Below are 17,297 nucleotides of genomic sequence, written 5' to 3'. Positions count from 1 at the left end.
TGTGTGCATCTGTGTTGCGTTTTTATTATTTTTCCTCACATTTAGTAATTAATAAATCCACTCTTTGACTCAAGACAGCCTGGTTAAATTGGCTCCTTATAAAACATAAATACATTTGGACTGGGAAAAGGTATCCATGCGGAAAAGGATCCTTTTTAAATTAACCTTGTTGCAACCAAACGAGAGGGTTGAATAAAGAAGGGGGGCCAGTTCATCCCTCCTCACCTGGGAGCATAACAATTTGGGGTACTACATCCAGGATCATAAATTGCGGGAACCTCACCTGGGGAACCAACCGTAACACAAGTCTTTCACAGTAGTTAGTAACAAAACAAAAACAGGAGAATTACTGTGGAGGTTCAACCTCATCTCCACATAATCGCTTCTCATTCTTCTCTCAATATTTGCAGCCAGCTGCCTAAAATTGACACTGTCCTCTGGAGAAAGTCTTCTCCAGTCATTTTTTCCATGATTAAAAAAATTGCTCAAAGATCTCTTCTTATCCCCAGAATACTAATTTTTGCCAATTTTCCGCTGGCATTTGAACTATCCGTCACAATAAGCAATTTGTCTATACCAACTTTGGCGTTACCTTCAATGAGTCACCTCAAAGTCTTCTCTTTATAAAAATCTCAATCTCATTTCCTTGACCTTTTGAACTAGTGGCCTGGAAAAATGCTGCTGCCTTGCAGGACATGTTGGGATTTGTTTGACAGTCTTTGTGACTCACACATGGTCTATGTTTGAGGGAGAAAAGAATAAATAAGAAGCACTTTAATGGTGATGATGTAATCTCTGGCACTATAGACACCGAATGATCAACTGCATGTAGCCAAGCTTCCAAACAGATCATAGTCACCACAGCAGACTCATCAAAACTCCACTGGTGAAGCCTAGATTTGCTAAGCCTCCCCCCTGCCATACATGAACACAAATAAGCATAGTTACAGTAAATCAGACTGTGGTCATACATTAAGAAAAGGGAAATGTTTGTATTTTTGTAGCCCCTTTCATGACCTGAGTGCTTCCCAAAAGTAGTTTTAAAAAGAGTAATCACTTTTGTAACCTTGGAAATGTGGCAGCTAATTGCACATAGCCAGATCCTGCGATCAGGAGTGAGGTAATAACCGGACAATCTATTTACTACTGTGCTGAGATTGGAATTATATTCTGGGCAGTGAACTATACTTTGTTGACCAAAGAAGGGCTCTGCAGCCTAATGCTTACATGAGTTTATAGGGTTTTTTCCTCTGTGGCTAGCAATGTGTATCACATCCCAATGAAAAGGTTCAGCACAAAATTTATAAAGCATCCAGTCAGCCATAAAAGTCGAGCCAAGCCATTTTTTTGAAGCTGGCTTCACACCGTACAGGAATTATGCTCCACATAATCTCAAACCCAAGTAGTGCATGCTGACTTCTTTTGTCTTCAGTGGCTCTGCCACCAAATCAAGTCCAACTGATGTTGCCACTTATCACTTTGTTCCAAAATAATACTGATGAAGTACACCCGTAACATCATACACACCAAAGTGCGGCAAATAACTCAGCTCCCAAAAGCCTGTCCACCATCTACAAGGCACAAATAAGGAGTGTGATGGAATACTCTCCACTTGCCAGGACAAGTGCAGCTCCAACAATGCTCAAGAAGCTTGACACCATCCATGACAAAGCAGCCCACTTGACTGGCATCCAGTCCACAAACATTCACTCCCTCTACCACAGAGTGGCAGCAGTGTGTACCATCTACAAGATGCACTGCAGCAACTCACCAAGGTTTCTTCAACAGTACCTTCCAAACCTGTGACCTGTACCACGTAGAAGGACAAGGACAGCAGATGCTTGGGAGCTCCATCAACTGCAAGTTCCCTCCAAGCCACGCATCATTCTGACTTGAACTATATCTCTGTTTCTTCACTGTCATTGCATCAAGCTCCTGGATCTCTCTCCCTAACAGCACTGTAGGGGTACCCATATCAGATGGACTGCAGCAGTTCGAGGCTGCAGCTCACCGCCACCTTCAAGGGCAATAATTGCTGGCTAACTGGCGACACTCTCATCACAAGAAAGGATAATTTTAAAAGATGCAAACACATACACACCGACCACAATTGATTCAATCATCCACAAGTCTAATTATACTGTAGCATTTATTGGAAAGTACACAGTCCTTGCACATGGACAATGTTATCACCTTCGGCTCAGATCAGCTGTTTCTTCACAGACCGATCTGCAACTAGTTCGAACTGGCCTTGGGAGCTTTAAATATAGTACAGCAAGACCAAGCCATGTTCTTTGGGAACTGGGTCAACTGATCCTTTGTCCCCTATACGGTTTTCGGGAAAATGATTTGGAGGGCCTGGAGCGTGCACCAAAATCTGGAAGGAGTATATAGACAAGATCAAACAAAAATTCAGCTTGGGGGAGCAAATCGCCCTCTCCATTGCGGTAAGAATCTGGGTATTAGGCTCGAAGTGCTCCTAACATTGCTGTACATGACGCAGATCTAACCCATACTACACTCCTGTGCCAGGGGTGTTAACCAAGACATCTTCCGCTTTATCCGGACATTATAAATGCACTATGCCCATAGGGACAAAAAGTGAGGAATCATACACATCATCACCCTCATCCTGATGGATACCTTTTGTGTATGGCTCCTTCAAGCTTTGTGCAGCTCTTCAGTAAGCAAGCACCAAGTGTAACTAACTACATGCTGATGTTCTATCTGTACCCGGTGTTGTGAAAGATGGCCATGTTGCTGTGAAGCACTCCATTCAGTTGGATGTTGCCATACTACCTGACCCCTGTGGAAAAGCTTATGCAGAAAACCACTATTAATCCATCAGGCAGCCATCCGCACGCAACAGCCATTGGGACCTTGCGGGAACCCGCCAGATGTTTCCCTGGGCAGACTTTCAAAATCATTTGGCAGAATGCCTCATTGTTTTGAAAGTTCTGACAATGATCAAGAAGACATAGCTTGGCTGGGGGTGAGAAGGACCCTCCCAGTCAGATCCTTCATGCACACCTGGAGTCTCAGCGCCACCATATGTTGTCCTTAGGCAATTGCAGTGGGGAAGAGACTGTCGCCCACCTCCTTCTGGAATGTGCTTTTGCAAAGCAGATCTGAAGAGATGCAATGGTTTTTGTCAAGGTTCATTTGGAGCAGCTCCAAAATGCAGGACTCCGGGTGTGCATGAAGGATCTGACTGGGAGGGTCCTTCTCACTCCTAGCCAAGCTATGTCTTGATCATTATCAGGACTTTCAAAACAACGAGGCATTCTGCCAAATGATTTTGAAAGTCCAAAATGCAGGACTGTGTTCAACAGAAAGCACACCATAAACTGCTGCTAGAGAATCATTATCCCAGTGAAAGACTCTCTCTGCTCTGCCCAAGACTTGTTGGTCTTCTAGTGCAAAGAGCCATCCATGACCGAGTGTTGCAGACTGGCTCATTCCGAGGTCCAGGACCACGTGTGGAAGGATTCGCTAAAGCTTGGGGAAGCTGCATCAAAGGTGCAATGGGGAAGGAACACAGTCTAAGGTCCTCCCTCATAGTACACAGAGAGGCTGGAAGCCATCTAAATCTCCTTGGGCTGTATGCACTACAGAATGCTGAACATGAAGTGTTAAAGCTATAATTGTAAGTGTAGTGAAATATCTCAGTGCCACATACTGGATTGAAAGAAATTGAACTGTAATACAATGTCAAATTTGAATTGTTATGAAATATACTTCAACATTTTATGAATAAAGTGCATTTTTCAGAAAATAATTTGTTGCAAAGTGCCACAGCTTTCACATTATGCTGCCACAAAACCTGGAGATTGGAGTCATTGATATAATGTTGCACCAAGACTGTTAAGTGATGGGGGACTTCTTCCTTCTACCTCTGAGCAGTAACATATTCTACTTAGGCTTCACAAGTATACAGTATCTGCTGAGCCACTTTTTAAATAGCTCCATTTTAATGAGGAGCTGACAACAGTTGATTTCTTCATTCGCTGGGAAACAGAAAGTGTCCCTGAACATACACTTCATTACATCTCTCAGTAAAGAATTGCACAGAGCGAGCCTGAACAATTCGTACTCATGCCAGGCCTGCAGCATGGACAAGCCTGAATTCACAAACAAAAAAAGACATCAATTCACTGAACCTACACACTGGCAAACATACACAGATGTACACACACACCAACCGCGTGAGTACACCAGACATGCACATTCATAGATGTACACACAGGTGTGCACATATAAATACACAGATGTGTGTCAGCACAGCCACTCAAAACATAAATTAGACATTTTCACTGTCAGGGTGGGATTAAGTAAATCAGTGCCTACTGTGAGGTTTCTTCATAAGGTTAGAGTGCAAATTGAGGTTATGCTGATAGGGTTAGATGAAAAGTGGGAAAAGACTTGTGGAGCACAAACACAGGCACAGATCAGTTAGATAAAAGCAAAACACTGCAAATGCTGAAGGTCTGAAATAAAAACAAAGTGCTGGAAAAACTCAGCAGGTCTGGCAGCATTTGTCAAGAGAGAAACAGTTAAAGTTGAGTCCAATATGACTCTTCTTCAGGCACCTGCTGTGTTTTTCCAGACTTTGTTTTTACTATTGTAGATCAGTTGGGCCTGTTTCCAACATATATATCCTAAGGGCCTCACAACGTGCTCACTCTGATCAGGTTATTGTTCTATGGCTAGTCCCTGGTACCTGAGCTATATAATAACTTTTCACATGTGAACCAAGAGAAAGAGAGCCAATGCCTTTCATTATGGGGTCATTACAGCTCAACACAATTCCTTTCTCATCAGGCAGCTTCACATATCCTGCCTAGCAGGAGTCACTGGATAGTAGTCAGAAACGGGAAATCTGACTGATTTCCTTTTCCTTCACTAACTCAGGGTACTGGACCGAAACCAATTGTGTGAGATGAGATTAGTTAATTCAGTATACAATAGGGATCAAGCTTGGAAACCTTATGGTCTCAGTTCCATGCCAGTCAGCAAACAGCAACAGAAGCTGCCCTTGAAATGCTTAAGTTGGTTTGTCTGGTTCTTAGAATGCTACATAGGCACAAAAAATGTTATGGATTGCTTCAACTTTTTCTGATGCATTCCAACATTTAATACCACCCTGTAGGCTTTTCATTCAAACCAAGCTAAGAGTCTTTAGCATTGATAAGGAGTTATGCGCAAAGCTAACAAACTGTGTTGAAATGTCTTAAAAGTGGATTTACAAAAACATTCTTATTCTGCCGATAGATTAAAATGTTTGGAACAGTAGAATATCACCATCCTTTTAATAGACAGAGTCTGAATAGGGTTGTTTACTTCAAGCTGCCTTTTATTGGATTGCTCTCCTGCAGTTTTCATAGGACAGCAATTACCATTTTTTTTTCCATTCATTATGCAGGAGCCCTTTGTCCCATTATCCCCATGAAATCCATGTGTCAGGGGCTTCTAAAAAATGTGATTAGCGTTTATTTGATGTTGTGAAATATCATTTGACACCAACAAGCCAAATATCACACTGAGGAAGTCAGTTTACCACTATGAAGCACCTTGGGATTCCTTTCTATATTAAAAGGTGTCACGTAAATGCAGTTTGTTGGCATTGTATTAGTGGTACTGTGTGGTGAGGAGATGCACACGAAAAAAAATTGCCATGCAGTTCTCTCTCATGAAATTTGACAGAGTAACAGTTCATACAACAGTAGTAACTTTTGAAGCCCCAGGTTTCATGATAGTGAAGGATGTCAGTGGTAGAAATAGAACACTATTCACTTCTGCTACTCAGTAGTACAAATGAGGCATAAGACAGGAGTTAGATGTAGAGTTAAGCTTATTCTACTCTGCCTAAGTAAAATCGACTCCGTTCCAATCACACAACAGCAGCCATACTGCACCAGTTTGATTTTTCTCATTAGCTATGCTTGGGGCATTTCCGAATGTGACAGTGAGGATAAGTGCCAAATTGGTTGAATCACAAAATGCTTTTTGCATCCACAAGCAGTTGCATTGGCATAACCCATCTTGCTCCACAAATGACACTTATTTCACAAGTCGCATCTGGCTTTGTTAGATGCAGTCTAAAGTTCCTTCTGTTCTACTCAGCTCTACACTGCCCAATAATACCTCAGTTCCAATCTCAGAAGAGTCCCCACTGGACATAATTATCTATTTCACATACCAGCTGTACTTGTGACATGATATTGGTAATTTTATACAAATCTGAAGCAAATCAGGATGGAATTATATCCCAAAGATCAATTGTTGCTCCCAATTGCCACTGAAGCCAAGACCAACCATTCAGCATAGACCAGAGATCAAACCTGATCCGCAATGACAAATTACTATCCATGGTCCATTTAAAAAACTGAACTGTCTAGGGGAAGCAGACCTTAATTTGTAACCTGCATTTTCTCAATAACCCTGGAGTGGCATCCTGTTAATCATCTTGAATCAACATCATTGCAAATCAACAGTGTGAAATGTGCCTACAGCTAACACAAAGTGACAACCTTTAACACAACATAACTCACAAGAGAAATTGTAACCATATTCACACATACAATTTAGCACTTCATCCCTTCATCCTAACCCCTTGATTAGATCCCAGCCTGTTAATCACTAAAGGTATCATTATGCCGCACAAGAACCATATACACCTACTTACTTAGACTTAGCTTGGCCTAAATAGCCAAGTGGTTATGGTACTGGGCTTGTAAACCCAAGATCAAGAGTTCAAATCTCACAATGGCAAACTATGAAACAATATAACTTCATCTGAAACAGATGGAAACGGGTTTGTACTCGAAAGTTACTTACTTAGACTTCAGCCTCTCACTCCCTCCCAGGATCCATTATTCTACATACAAATCATATACATCCGAGGGTTAGATTCCAACCTGTAACTTGTTCCCAAGAATCACCCTGCCACACTTGATATCCGAATTCCCCTTAAGTCAATTCCAATATGGAACTCACTTCCAGGTATTCAGTATATATCACAAATCTAATTTTCAAAAATATACATCTGACACAGTCCTTAGATGATTGTGAAACGTATAGATTGGAGAGAATTAAAAGATAAATAACACATTCATTCAACATTCAGCATCGTCAGTGGACACATTTTATGCCTCTGCTAAAAACCAGACAGGATTGTAGCCAACAAGATCACTGCTTTTCTTTTAAAGGGACAGTGTCTTGGGGAAATAAGTTTACAAACTTCTTTTTTTGCAGAGAGGGTGCTGTCATTTTGGTCATAATGATTCCATGTGGGATCATCTTGCATTTTAACATAATTCACACCATCTATTTGTAAATTCGTAGCCACTTATTCATGAAGGTGGTGGCCCTTAAAGATTGAATGTTTTGAAAGCTGTTTAAAGCAGAAGTGATGGAGACCAATTAATCCTAGTGAATGCCCCGCAGTTAAAAAAGCTGAATTAAAACAACCATGGGCTCAGTACAGAGCCTTTGACTCACTGCACTATTCAGCTGCCAAGCAACAGGAAAAGTCAAAAGCCCTGGGAGTGAGATCCAACCCCCTTTTAAAATAATAATCAATTCAAACACTTTTATTTCCATGTATAAATATTAAAAAAAAGCCACACGCTGATTGTGTCGGATTCTCCAATATTGACAGCCCACTGTTTCGAAAACAATTCTGCATCCAATCATATGTATAAAGAAAATGCATATTTCCAAGCTCACAGAAGTAAATTGACCGCAGTGCTGGATAACTCCTAAATAAATAAGGGAGCACTGATTTGAATTTTCTCTATATTTAAAAGCACCATTCAGTTTTTACAAGGGCAAAAAGCAATGACTCCCTCAGGCATATTTTTCACTCACCGCAAGAGGTTTTTCAAACCCTCTTTACTGGATCCTCTCCTAAAGACTGCACTGGTCATGTCCTTCAGTGTAAATCATACAATCACAATGCAAAGGAAAAAAAGCTTCTCCCTAGTTCTTAATTCAGGACTGGATATATCTCCTCTTGTCCCAAACCTCTGTGGCTTTAAATGTTCCGTGAAAGCTCCGCTGGTTGGCTGAAGTTTTCCTGTTGGATTTCTCGTGCAAACTGTAGTGTTAGTTCCTCCAGTTCTCGCTCTCTCTCTCTGTACAGCCCCGCAGTCAGACAGGCTCAGTAACTCCACACTCCCTCATGCTGCATGTGTTTCTCATTCAGTACTGCTAATACAGATTGCATCGTTTCCCTCCCTTACCCAAATCCACACAGGCCATGTGACCTTCTTGAAGGAAAGGCATGGAGAGGAAAAAAAAAATCCCAGGCGATACCACATTCCACCTAATATTGGAGACAAAGAAAACCAGCTCCAATTTCACTCCCTTAAAAATAACCTTCAGATACTGACTTGCGATCGCTTGCTTTTAGATCTATGAACTCTCACTCAAATCCAGCGGGAAGATAATTTTTATTTATTTATTCAACAGGTTGTTGCGATCTGGAATGCACAACCTGAAAGAAGTGGTGGAAGCAGATTCAATAGTGACATGTAAAAGAATAGCTCTTTCAAAGGGCCAGCACAGGGCCAAATGGCCTGTTTCAGTGTTGTATGCTTCTCTGGTTTTTCAGTGGGGCTCACTCATTTGGTTTAAAATGTAACTTATTTTGAGCTATTTTGCTCCTAAAAGGAAACCAGGTACTTCTATTTAGAACTTGCATAATTTGACTTGTGGGAGAGTGACATCTGCGGATCAGCTCCCAGTGTGCGACCAACACAGTTTCCCTTACTCTAATGGCAAAGTGGTAGACCCACATTCTGCTTGTTGGAATAAGGCCTCAGCTTTTGCCAATAAAAACATGGGGAGCTGGAGGATTGACGTCAATCGCACATGATCTGACTACAGAAGCACTAAATGTAAAAGCTCCTGCAGAGATTTAAGTATTTAAATGGGTCTGTGATTTTTCGTTCTTTTTAAATAATAAATCGGACTTCTAACAGTCTTGTGAAATTGGCAACTCTGCCTGCCTCTAAGTTATGAGGAGAGACTCTTGCGACACCTCAGCTCTGCCAGATAAACTACTTCCAGCTTTTCTCCCTTTCAAAAGTAACAGACAAAATTTTCTCCTCTAACAACTGTACACGTGCTGATGTGCCATAACATTTCCCAGTAGCCCAATAGCACTGGATAATATAGTTTCCATAGCAAGGTGACAGCTATTCACACTGAATGATAAAGGAAATTCTTTGCTGCTGACATGTTGGATTGCTCCTCAGCAAACAAGGGCTGGGGGTGGGGAAGGTGCTGATTTACAATGCATAATGAGATTTTCCAGATCTCTGACACCTTCCCAAACTGGGTGTCATACAACTGATGGTGCCCCCTGCTATTCGAACTTTCTGCCCTGAGTCTTGCAGTAGGACAGCAAGAGTTCATTAGATACAGGCTTCTCTGAATGGGGGAGGTATGTTGTGAGTCAGGCAAAGATTACACTGCAGGGCCACCAATCCACCAGGCGAGTGCCTGTCTCTCCGCACAGTCAGTTTAGTCAGAACGTTAGGCTTATCAGTCTGCAGGATCACTGGGTCAGACATGGCATAACTGGAGTCGTATTTCTTTCCTTTTCTGCATGCCTGCAGACTTACCCTGTTTTTGTAGATTTTTTAAAAAAGAGCATTTATTATTTTTAAATTACGCCATTAGGACAAGTGAGACAGAGCAGAAAAATCTTTAAATTCCTTTGAAAACAGTAGTATTGATCGCTGTCCCAGAATGTAAATATGTTGCAAAAACACAAATGTCCCCTAAAGGGGGAATTTGCACCTTTCAACTTTTATTTATTTCTCTCCTGGTTTCCTGGTTCATCACAGTTTGTCAGAAAATGTAATGCCAAGTGTTCTGATTACAAACAATATGCTACATCCAAGCTGTTGGGATAATGTGAATTTTCCAATGGAAATCTTCCCCTACTACTACTTCCCCTATTACTTTTAAAATAAAGTAGGGATGCTAAGCAGAGGGGAGACAGTACCACTACCGAAACCCTCCCATCCACAGTTAGGGCAGAATTTTCTGTTGTGAAGTCTAAGTTTGGTGGCTGATGTGGAAGTGGGAGTGATTGGGAAGGAGGCAGGATGGCAGTGCGATCTTGCGCTGCTCATTAGCTATGCATCCGTTTGGAGCATGGTGAATCTCGTGGTGGGGGGGGGGTGGACAGGAAGGAAGTCGGCCTCCCCACTATTACCTCATGGGGTCAAAGAGGGCACCATATTTAAGGGCACCAGGACTGCCATTCACTCACTGCAAGCCAGGAACGTCAGTCTGTCTTCCTTCCCAGGACATCCTTTTAAACATGCCCTAGACAGTCTGTCTTCCTTCTCAGGGCAACCTCCCACCCTTCCCCACTGGTCCACCACGTCCAGCCATGGTTCAGCTTTTGCTCCTGGCACCTGATATGAGTGATATTATAAGCTGTTCCCAAGAAGGCGAAAGCAGCATCTGTAGACCTCAAAGTTGTGGAAGAAGTGAAGCTCACCAGTTCCATGCCATTCATACGCATTTATAAAACTGAATGTCCTAAATTCTGACTGGCAGGGAGCTTAATTTGGAGGGGGAAATTAATTCCGGCGAGGTAGCCTTTTAATGAGCATGCATGAAATGGTAATGCATGCAAAATAGCTTCCCGACATTGTTCTTCGCAATGCTCAACACACCTTGAAAGTTCAGACAACGGAATTCCAATAGTTCATCCCAAAATTGGGAAACAGATTTTGGCCTCACCCCAGATTAAGTTCTCCTATCCGCCAGGATTTATGCTGTTGGGGGGTTGGGGGGGGGGGGGGGTGGGGGGAGGGGGTGGTGGTGCAGGGGTGGTTGTGGGGGGGGGGTGGTGGGGAGGGGTCGGGGTGGGGGGGACTGTAAAATTCCACCTTTAATGCTAATTTCAGACTAGGCACTAGGCAACAAAATGATGGATAAAACTTAATAACTGGGACAATGACAAGAGAAACTGTGGCAGGATATGCCAAAACCTCTTAATTGTGAACGGAATGAAAGATGCCTGGATTTTTTGGTGCTGATGGAGCTGAGCACGGAAGCAGGTAGGTTCAGAATTTCATGTCCGCTATTGGCATGCCAATTTGCCAGCACCATCCCACCCCAGGCCATTTTTCTGGAAGCCGCATGGGAGAAATGGGTGTAAGATGCAGGACTACCCACCCAGAAGGGGTGGGTAGCTAAGTAAGGCTCTTTAAATGCTATTAACCTGTTGTCAGAGGTCAAATGAAATTTTCCAGTTAGGGCGGGGGTGGTAAGGGATGGTGGTTGGTAGTGATGAAGCCAACAGAAACAATTCTGCCCCTGGTATGTGCAGCCAGGTCTGCATTTTCATTGCAGGGTAGTTACGCATCTATCGAGGCATTTTTCAGCAAACAGTCAGATATGGAACCAAGCCATCTTCTGCAAGTATGCCTACAACTAAAATACACCAAGGGTTTGGCCTCACCAGTGCTCATCAGGGCAGTTGTACCCTTAAGACCTCTTCCCCTGCCTTTTTCATGGCATGCTGGTATTCTGGGATGGGATGGTGCCCTAGAATGGTAAATACAAACACCCTCCTCAGACCGCCTCATTCTGCAGCACCTCCAGTTTACCTGGTAGCAAACAAGAGATTGGAGGGTTGTGTCACTCTATCACTTGACCATAGGCCCCATTGCTTGCCATGGCAATTATTGTGCTAGCCAATTGGATTTGCTGGCTACTTTTGTTCCCAAAACTACATTTTCATAGGCTGATTACATTCTTATCCTCAAAATTGCCACTTGTCATGAAATAGTCACACCTCTTCCAATGTACTCATCATCCCTTCAGCTCTCTGCCAATATGTAATAATAAAGTAAACTACACTATTGTCTTGTAGCACATAGTAAAACAATATAACACCAGTTCAGATTACATGCTATAATTGCCCCTTAATGGTTAGGTACACACAACTTCCCGCCCTCTCTCATGAGCATCCAAAGCCAATTATTAGGAGCTATGAGCTCACCCAGGCAATATAAATGAAGCTGACTATACAAAATCAGGCAGCTCACAACGAATAGCTGTCTGAATGCTCATAACACATTGCCAGATCAGCATTTGAACAGAGACTGCTTTGGAAAATGTTTCCTCAGAAGCCATATTCACATTTTCTTTCACCCAGTTGATCAATGGCACTCAGGTTGTCAACTTTTGTTGAAATTTATGATACACAATTACTGTCAATGCCACATTGTAATCCATTACCAGGAGGCACATTCAGGCAAGCCCATGGTAGGTGAAATTTTCTGGACAGAATTGCCCTTATAGCTTTGCCTTGAAATGAGAAATTCTTTGTAAGCCTACAAGTACATTGGAGAACCAGGCAACACAACAACCAAACCCGCTCTGGATTTTGGCATTGGAAAGCTTGTGCCTCTATTAGATTATTACCCAGCATACTTCAGGGACGATAGTCTCCATCACATCTGTTCTGATGATGCAACCTTCCATATGCTTCTGATATGTCTTCCTTTTCCTCATCTGAGGATTCCCTCTCCAACATGGTTCACATGGTTGACCATGTCCATTCTATTTCCCACACTTTTGCTCTCACCCCTCCCTCTTACTACCAGAACCACAATAGGTTTCTCCTTGTCCTCACCTTCCATCCCAGCAGCCACTGTATTCAATGGATCATTTGCTGCCATTTCTGACACCTCCAGTATGATGTCACCAACAAATATATTTTCCCTCCTCTCCCCTTCTGACATTCCAAAGGGATTGTTCCCTTTGCGACACTCTGGTCCACTCTTCAATCATCCCCAACAGCTCCTCCCCTTCACACAGCACCTTTTGATGTTAGACCTGGTCCTATTTACCTTCTCCCTCATCACTGTTCAAGACCACAAACTCTCCTTCCAAGTGAAGCAGAGACTTACATGTACTTCTTTCCATTCAGTATATTGTGTTCGCTGCTTATAATGCGGTCTCCTCTACATTGGGGAGATCAAAGGCAGACTGGGTGACTTCTTTGTGGAACACATCCATTCAGCCTGCAAGCATGACCCTGGGCTCCCAGTTGCTTGTCAGTTTGATTCTCCACCTTGCCCTTTTCCTCACCTTTCTGTCCTTAGCCTGCTGCAATGTTCCAATGAAGATCAACACAAACTCAAGGAACAACACCTTAACTTTCAACTTTACAGCCTTCTGGACTCAACATTGAGTTAAAGAATTTTAGTTTGTAACCTCTGCCCCTCTTTTGTTTTTTTGCTGGTCTGTTTTTCTGTTTCTGTCTTATTCCTTCTGTACTTTCAGACAATAGCTATTCAGGATCCTTACATTCACGCTTGCTCTAGACCCATCTTTTGTTTCTTTACTTGTCCCATTATCACTCCCTTTGTACTTGGACCATGAAACCTTATGTCATTTAATCTCTTCTGCCTTCCACCCTATCTCAAACCTTTCCTTCCCATCATCCCCCCTTTCACTTGCTCAAAAACCTATTATGTTTCTAACTTTTCCCAATGCTAATGAAGGTCACCGACCTGAAACATTAACTCTGTTTCTCTCTCCACAGATGCTGCCAGACTTGCTGAGCATTTCCAGCATTCTCTGTTTTTTTATTTCAGATTTCCAGCATCTGCAGTATTTTGTGTTTGTTTCAGGGTATTTGTATTCATTATTCACTGGGTACTCTCAGTGTGCTGTATCATCTACACTAGCTCAGCCTGTGTTGTCAAACCCATTCTTTGATTGACTTCCCCAGCAGATGTCATTTCAGCAATCCACTGAAAAGTTGCTTTCCACTCCATTTCAGTTGCGAAAGCGCTGAATCTTGGCAGAGGCAGCTGAAATTTGCAACTGGAGAGCAGAATGGAGGTCTGAGCATTGAAGTAGATTCATGCGAGTTGGACCAAGGGGAGGATAGGATTACAGAGTTATAGATTAGATTATGAGAGCATTACAATTTAAAAGAAGGGCTTGGGGAACAATCAGGTTATGCTGGTTGCTCCCTGATCCAGATGCGACAGTGAAATGTGGCATCTGCTGCTGAGGAAGGCTATTGGAGACTTGGCTTAAAGTTCTGAGCATGATTTCCTTAAAAATTGCTTTGATGGCGATATGCTAATTCTTGTTAAATTAGGGAACCTTGTGGTAGGGTCAAGGCCCACAGCACAGGACACCACCAAGGTCGAAAAGAGTAGGACCGATAATGAGGTAAAATTAAATATGCTAAACTTGGATATTTAAAAGTCTGTAGCAGAGGAAGAAAGACTGAAAGCGATAAGGAACTCCACAGTCTTAATTTCTGGCAAAGAATGTTAGTTCAGGAGATAATGTAATGAATCTGATGGGAACAATGCCACCACAGCACTACATGTCTGTTCAGCAGATCACAGGTACACTAGAGCAACCTGTGATCTAAACTCTTCAAACCCAGCGATGGAGGATGGTAACCTGGGATCTAAGTTTGGTGGAAATACCCAAGAAACACTCTCATAAAGACTTTCAGTGCTTTTATATATTATGAATCTTCACAAACAGGGAGGTAAGTTGGCCAAGCCTTTGCCAACACCTGAGAAGTGTATAAGAGTCAGAAGGTGTGACTCACCTTCTCCATAACTCTATATGGGGGAAGGAGCGGACTGTGGAGTCCATACTTGGGATGCTAAGGTCATAGGCTTTCACTGCAGAGAACTATAGAAAGAAATTTGACCTTGCTGAACCCATATCGGTCAGATTCTGTACAGGGCATCAAAGAAGATCACCTTCAAAAGGATTTTTCATTCTCTTCCACTGAATGTGTTGTCTTTTCCTTGGGGTTGGCTTCACAGGAACTGAGCCCTTTGACATCTTGCTCCATTTTATTGTATGAGCCCAGCCCTAGACTGCGAGAGCCAGCAGCTCAGCCTTAATCCAGTCTTCATCAGAAGTTCAAGTTGTTTTTTTCCAGCAGGGGTCACTGGGTGAAGTTTAGGACTTAATTTTCCCTTTTCTATTACAAGGGCTCTGAAATCAATTTAGCACACTAACCAGTCAAAAGAAACCTGTAAATGGAAATTGAAATTTTATTTTAGCAACAATTATTCATTGCAAGACCTTTGAGGTAGCTATTGCTAAACAATGCAAATTTCAAGTGCTTAGTGCAAGACTTTTATTATGATTTGCACTAATTACCTCATCAGGGCCAGGGAGAGAAATTATGGGCTCCAGTGCTTCTCCTGTTTCTGGGCCCCTTTTTCCTCTACACCCGCCCACCACCCATTTTAACCCTCCCTTCAATCATGCATGATATTTTTACCCCTTTAAAGATTCACCAATCAATTTACCAAACAATCACAGAAAAATCTTAGTAAAATGCTAACGCCCATTGTTGGCATCTCATTACAACTATCACCCGATATATGTGCTGCATATATATGGATCATTAATATTAAGAGCAGCAACGATATGATGCACTGTTAATTTCTGTGCGTCCTTTAGGTGATTCCAACGTGACTATTAAACAAACCACAAAGTACAAGTTTTACTTTAACAGTATTGCACAATATTGTTAATTTGACAGGCAAATAACCCATTATTTATTCATAACACTGTACAGATGATAACACTGATTTCAATGACTGCCTCAGCCCTCATTAATATGTTCTGCACATTGTACCATATAGACATGGTAACAGTAAATTCACATTTGGGGGAAAGATTCAATACTTGCAACCCAGAGAAACTGCACAAGATCTTTTCCATCCTGTAGAAATAGAAGAAGACTTTCTTCTGCCTGGGTGCAAAATGCTATTCAATATAATTATTTCATACAAGGGATGTAATTAGACTCTATTGTATCAGTAATTTCATAGGGTAGAAAGATTAAATGACTTGAAAAACAAAGTGGAATGATTGAACAACATAGGTCTTCATTGTCAGTGAGAAGCATTGGAGCCCTCAGGTGTCTGTGCAACACAACTTTTAAGAGGCCTAAGGACAAAGACTGAATTGTTAAAAATTGTATCTACATTTCTTGATCAGCAAATCTGAAGACCCTGCTGCTTCTCACTACAATATATTTTCAATATCTACTATGAAACACAACTTATCACAATATTTTAATACCTCAAAAAACTCATAAAAAGCACCAAGATTGAGGGGATAATAGGCAAATACACAAAAGAACGAGATTGCAGTCAATGGAAAAGATTCTTGAGAATCATGTGCAGTGTAAAACAGGTTACTGATTCACTATGTGCCCATTACTCACTTCTATCCCAGCAATCTCACCCCACAAAGCCCGCTCACAGTAAACTTTAATTAGCAACAAAATAAACAGAACTCCAGCCATGATTCCACCCTCTATTCACAAGATAATTATGGATGGCAAATGCCACCTAGCCCAGTTCATCTCATCCATCCCAGAGTGAAATACGAACATAAGAATCAGGAACAGGATGGGGCCATTTGAGCCCCTTGAGCATGGTCTGCCATTTGATAGCATTGCCTACATTATACCAGTGACTACAACTTGAAAGGATTTAATTGGCTGTAAAGTGATTTGGGACATCATGAAAGGTGTTGCATAAGTATAGGTTTTGTTTTTCTTTCATTACACCCGCATGCAGCAGGCGGAGTTACTATAGTAATGGTGAAATTGGAGGCTCAATGCTGATTCTCTAAGAAAAATTAATCACACAGCAATCAACTGATGTTAGGGAGGTGGCTACAAAGAAATCATGACTTAAAAAAGCAGTTCAACTCTGCAGCTAACCTCCCCCCAAATCCCCTCTAATTTTCCACCAACCGTCTTCCAACCTCCCCCAAATCCCCTAATTTTCCCTCCAGCCTCCCGCAACTCTCACTCCAATGTCCCCTAACCCTCCTCCAACTCTCATTCCAACCTCCCCCAAGCCCACCTCTAAACTCCCCAACCTCCCCTAACTCCCACCTCTAAACTCACCCAACTTCCCCCTCCAACCTACCAAATCTCCCCCAACCCCGAATCTCCCCCAAACCCTCTCCAATCTCCCCACCAACCCTCCAACCCCTGTCTTACCTCCCAACCAACCTCCCCATTCTGCTGCCTTGAACCTCCCCCAGCCTCCCTCCAATCTTCCCCCAAACTCCCCCAACCACCCCCTAACATCCCCCACCCCCAGTCAATCTCCCCCCAACCCCTCTCCAACCTCCCCCAACCTCCCTCCACCCTCCCCCAACCCCCATCTAACCTCACCCACCCCTCCCAACTTCCCCTCCTGCCCCCCCCAATCTCACCTTCAACCCCTCCAGTCTTCCCCCATACC

General features: G+C 42.6%; 1 protein-coding gene across 2 annotated transcripts in view; it reads right to left on the bottom strand.

The window, feature by feature from the left end:
• Positions 1-17,297, bottom strand: part of lsp1a (lymphocyte specific protein 1 a) — a 378,182-nt gene that overhangs the window by 180,585 nt on the left and 180,300 nt on the right. The window contains exon 1 of one of the 2 annotated variants that reach the window (XM_041197227.1): positions 7,870-8,225. The exons of the other annotated variant lie outside the window; for it this stretch is intronic. Within the exon in view, the coding sequence (XP_041053161.1) occupies positions 7,870-7,928 (59 nt within the window). The 5' untranslated portion in view covers positions 7,929-8,225. Of the gene's footprint in view, positions 1-7,869; positions 8,226-17,297 lie in introns of those variants that run through there. 2 annotated transcript variants of the gene reach the window in all.

This window comes from Carcharodon carcharias, chromosome 10, assembly GCF_017639515.1.
Source record: "Carcharodon carcharias isolate sCarCar2 chromosome 10, sCarCar2.pri, whole genome shotgun sequence".
NCBI classification, from domain to species: domain Eukaryota; kingdom Metazoa; phylum Chordata; class Chondrichthyes; order Lamniformes; family Lamnidae; genus Carcharodon; species Carcharodon carcharias.
This window is presented reverse-complemented; position numbering and strand designations above follow the sequence as displayed.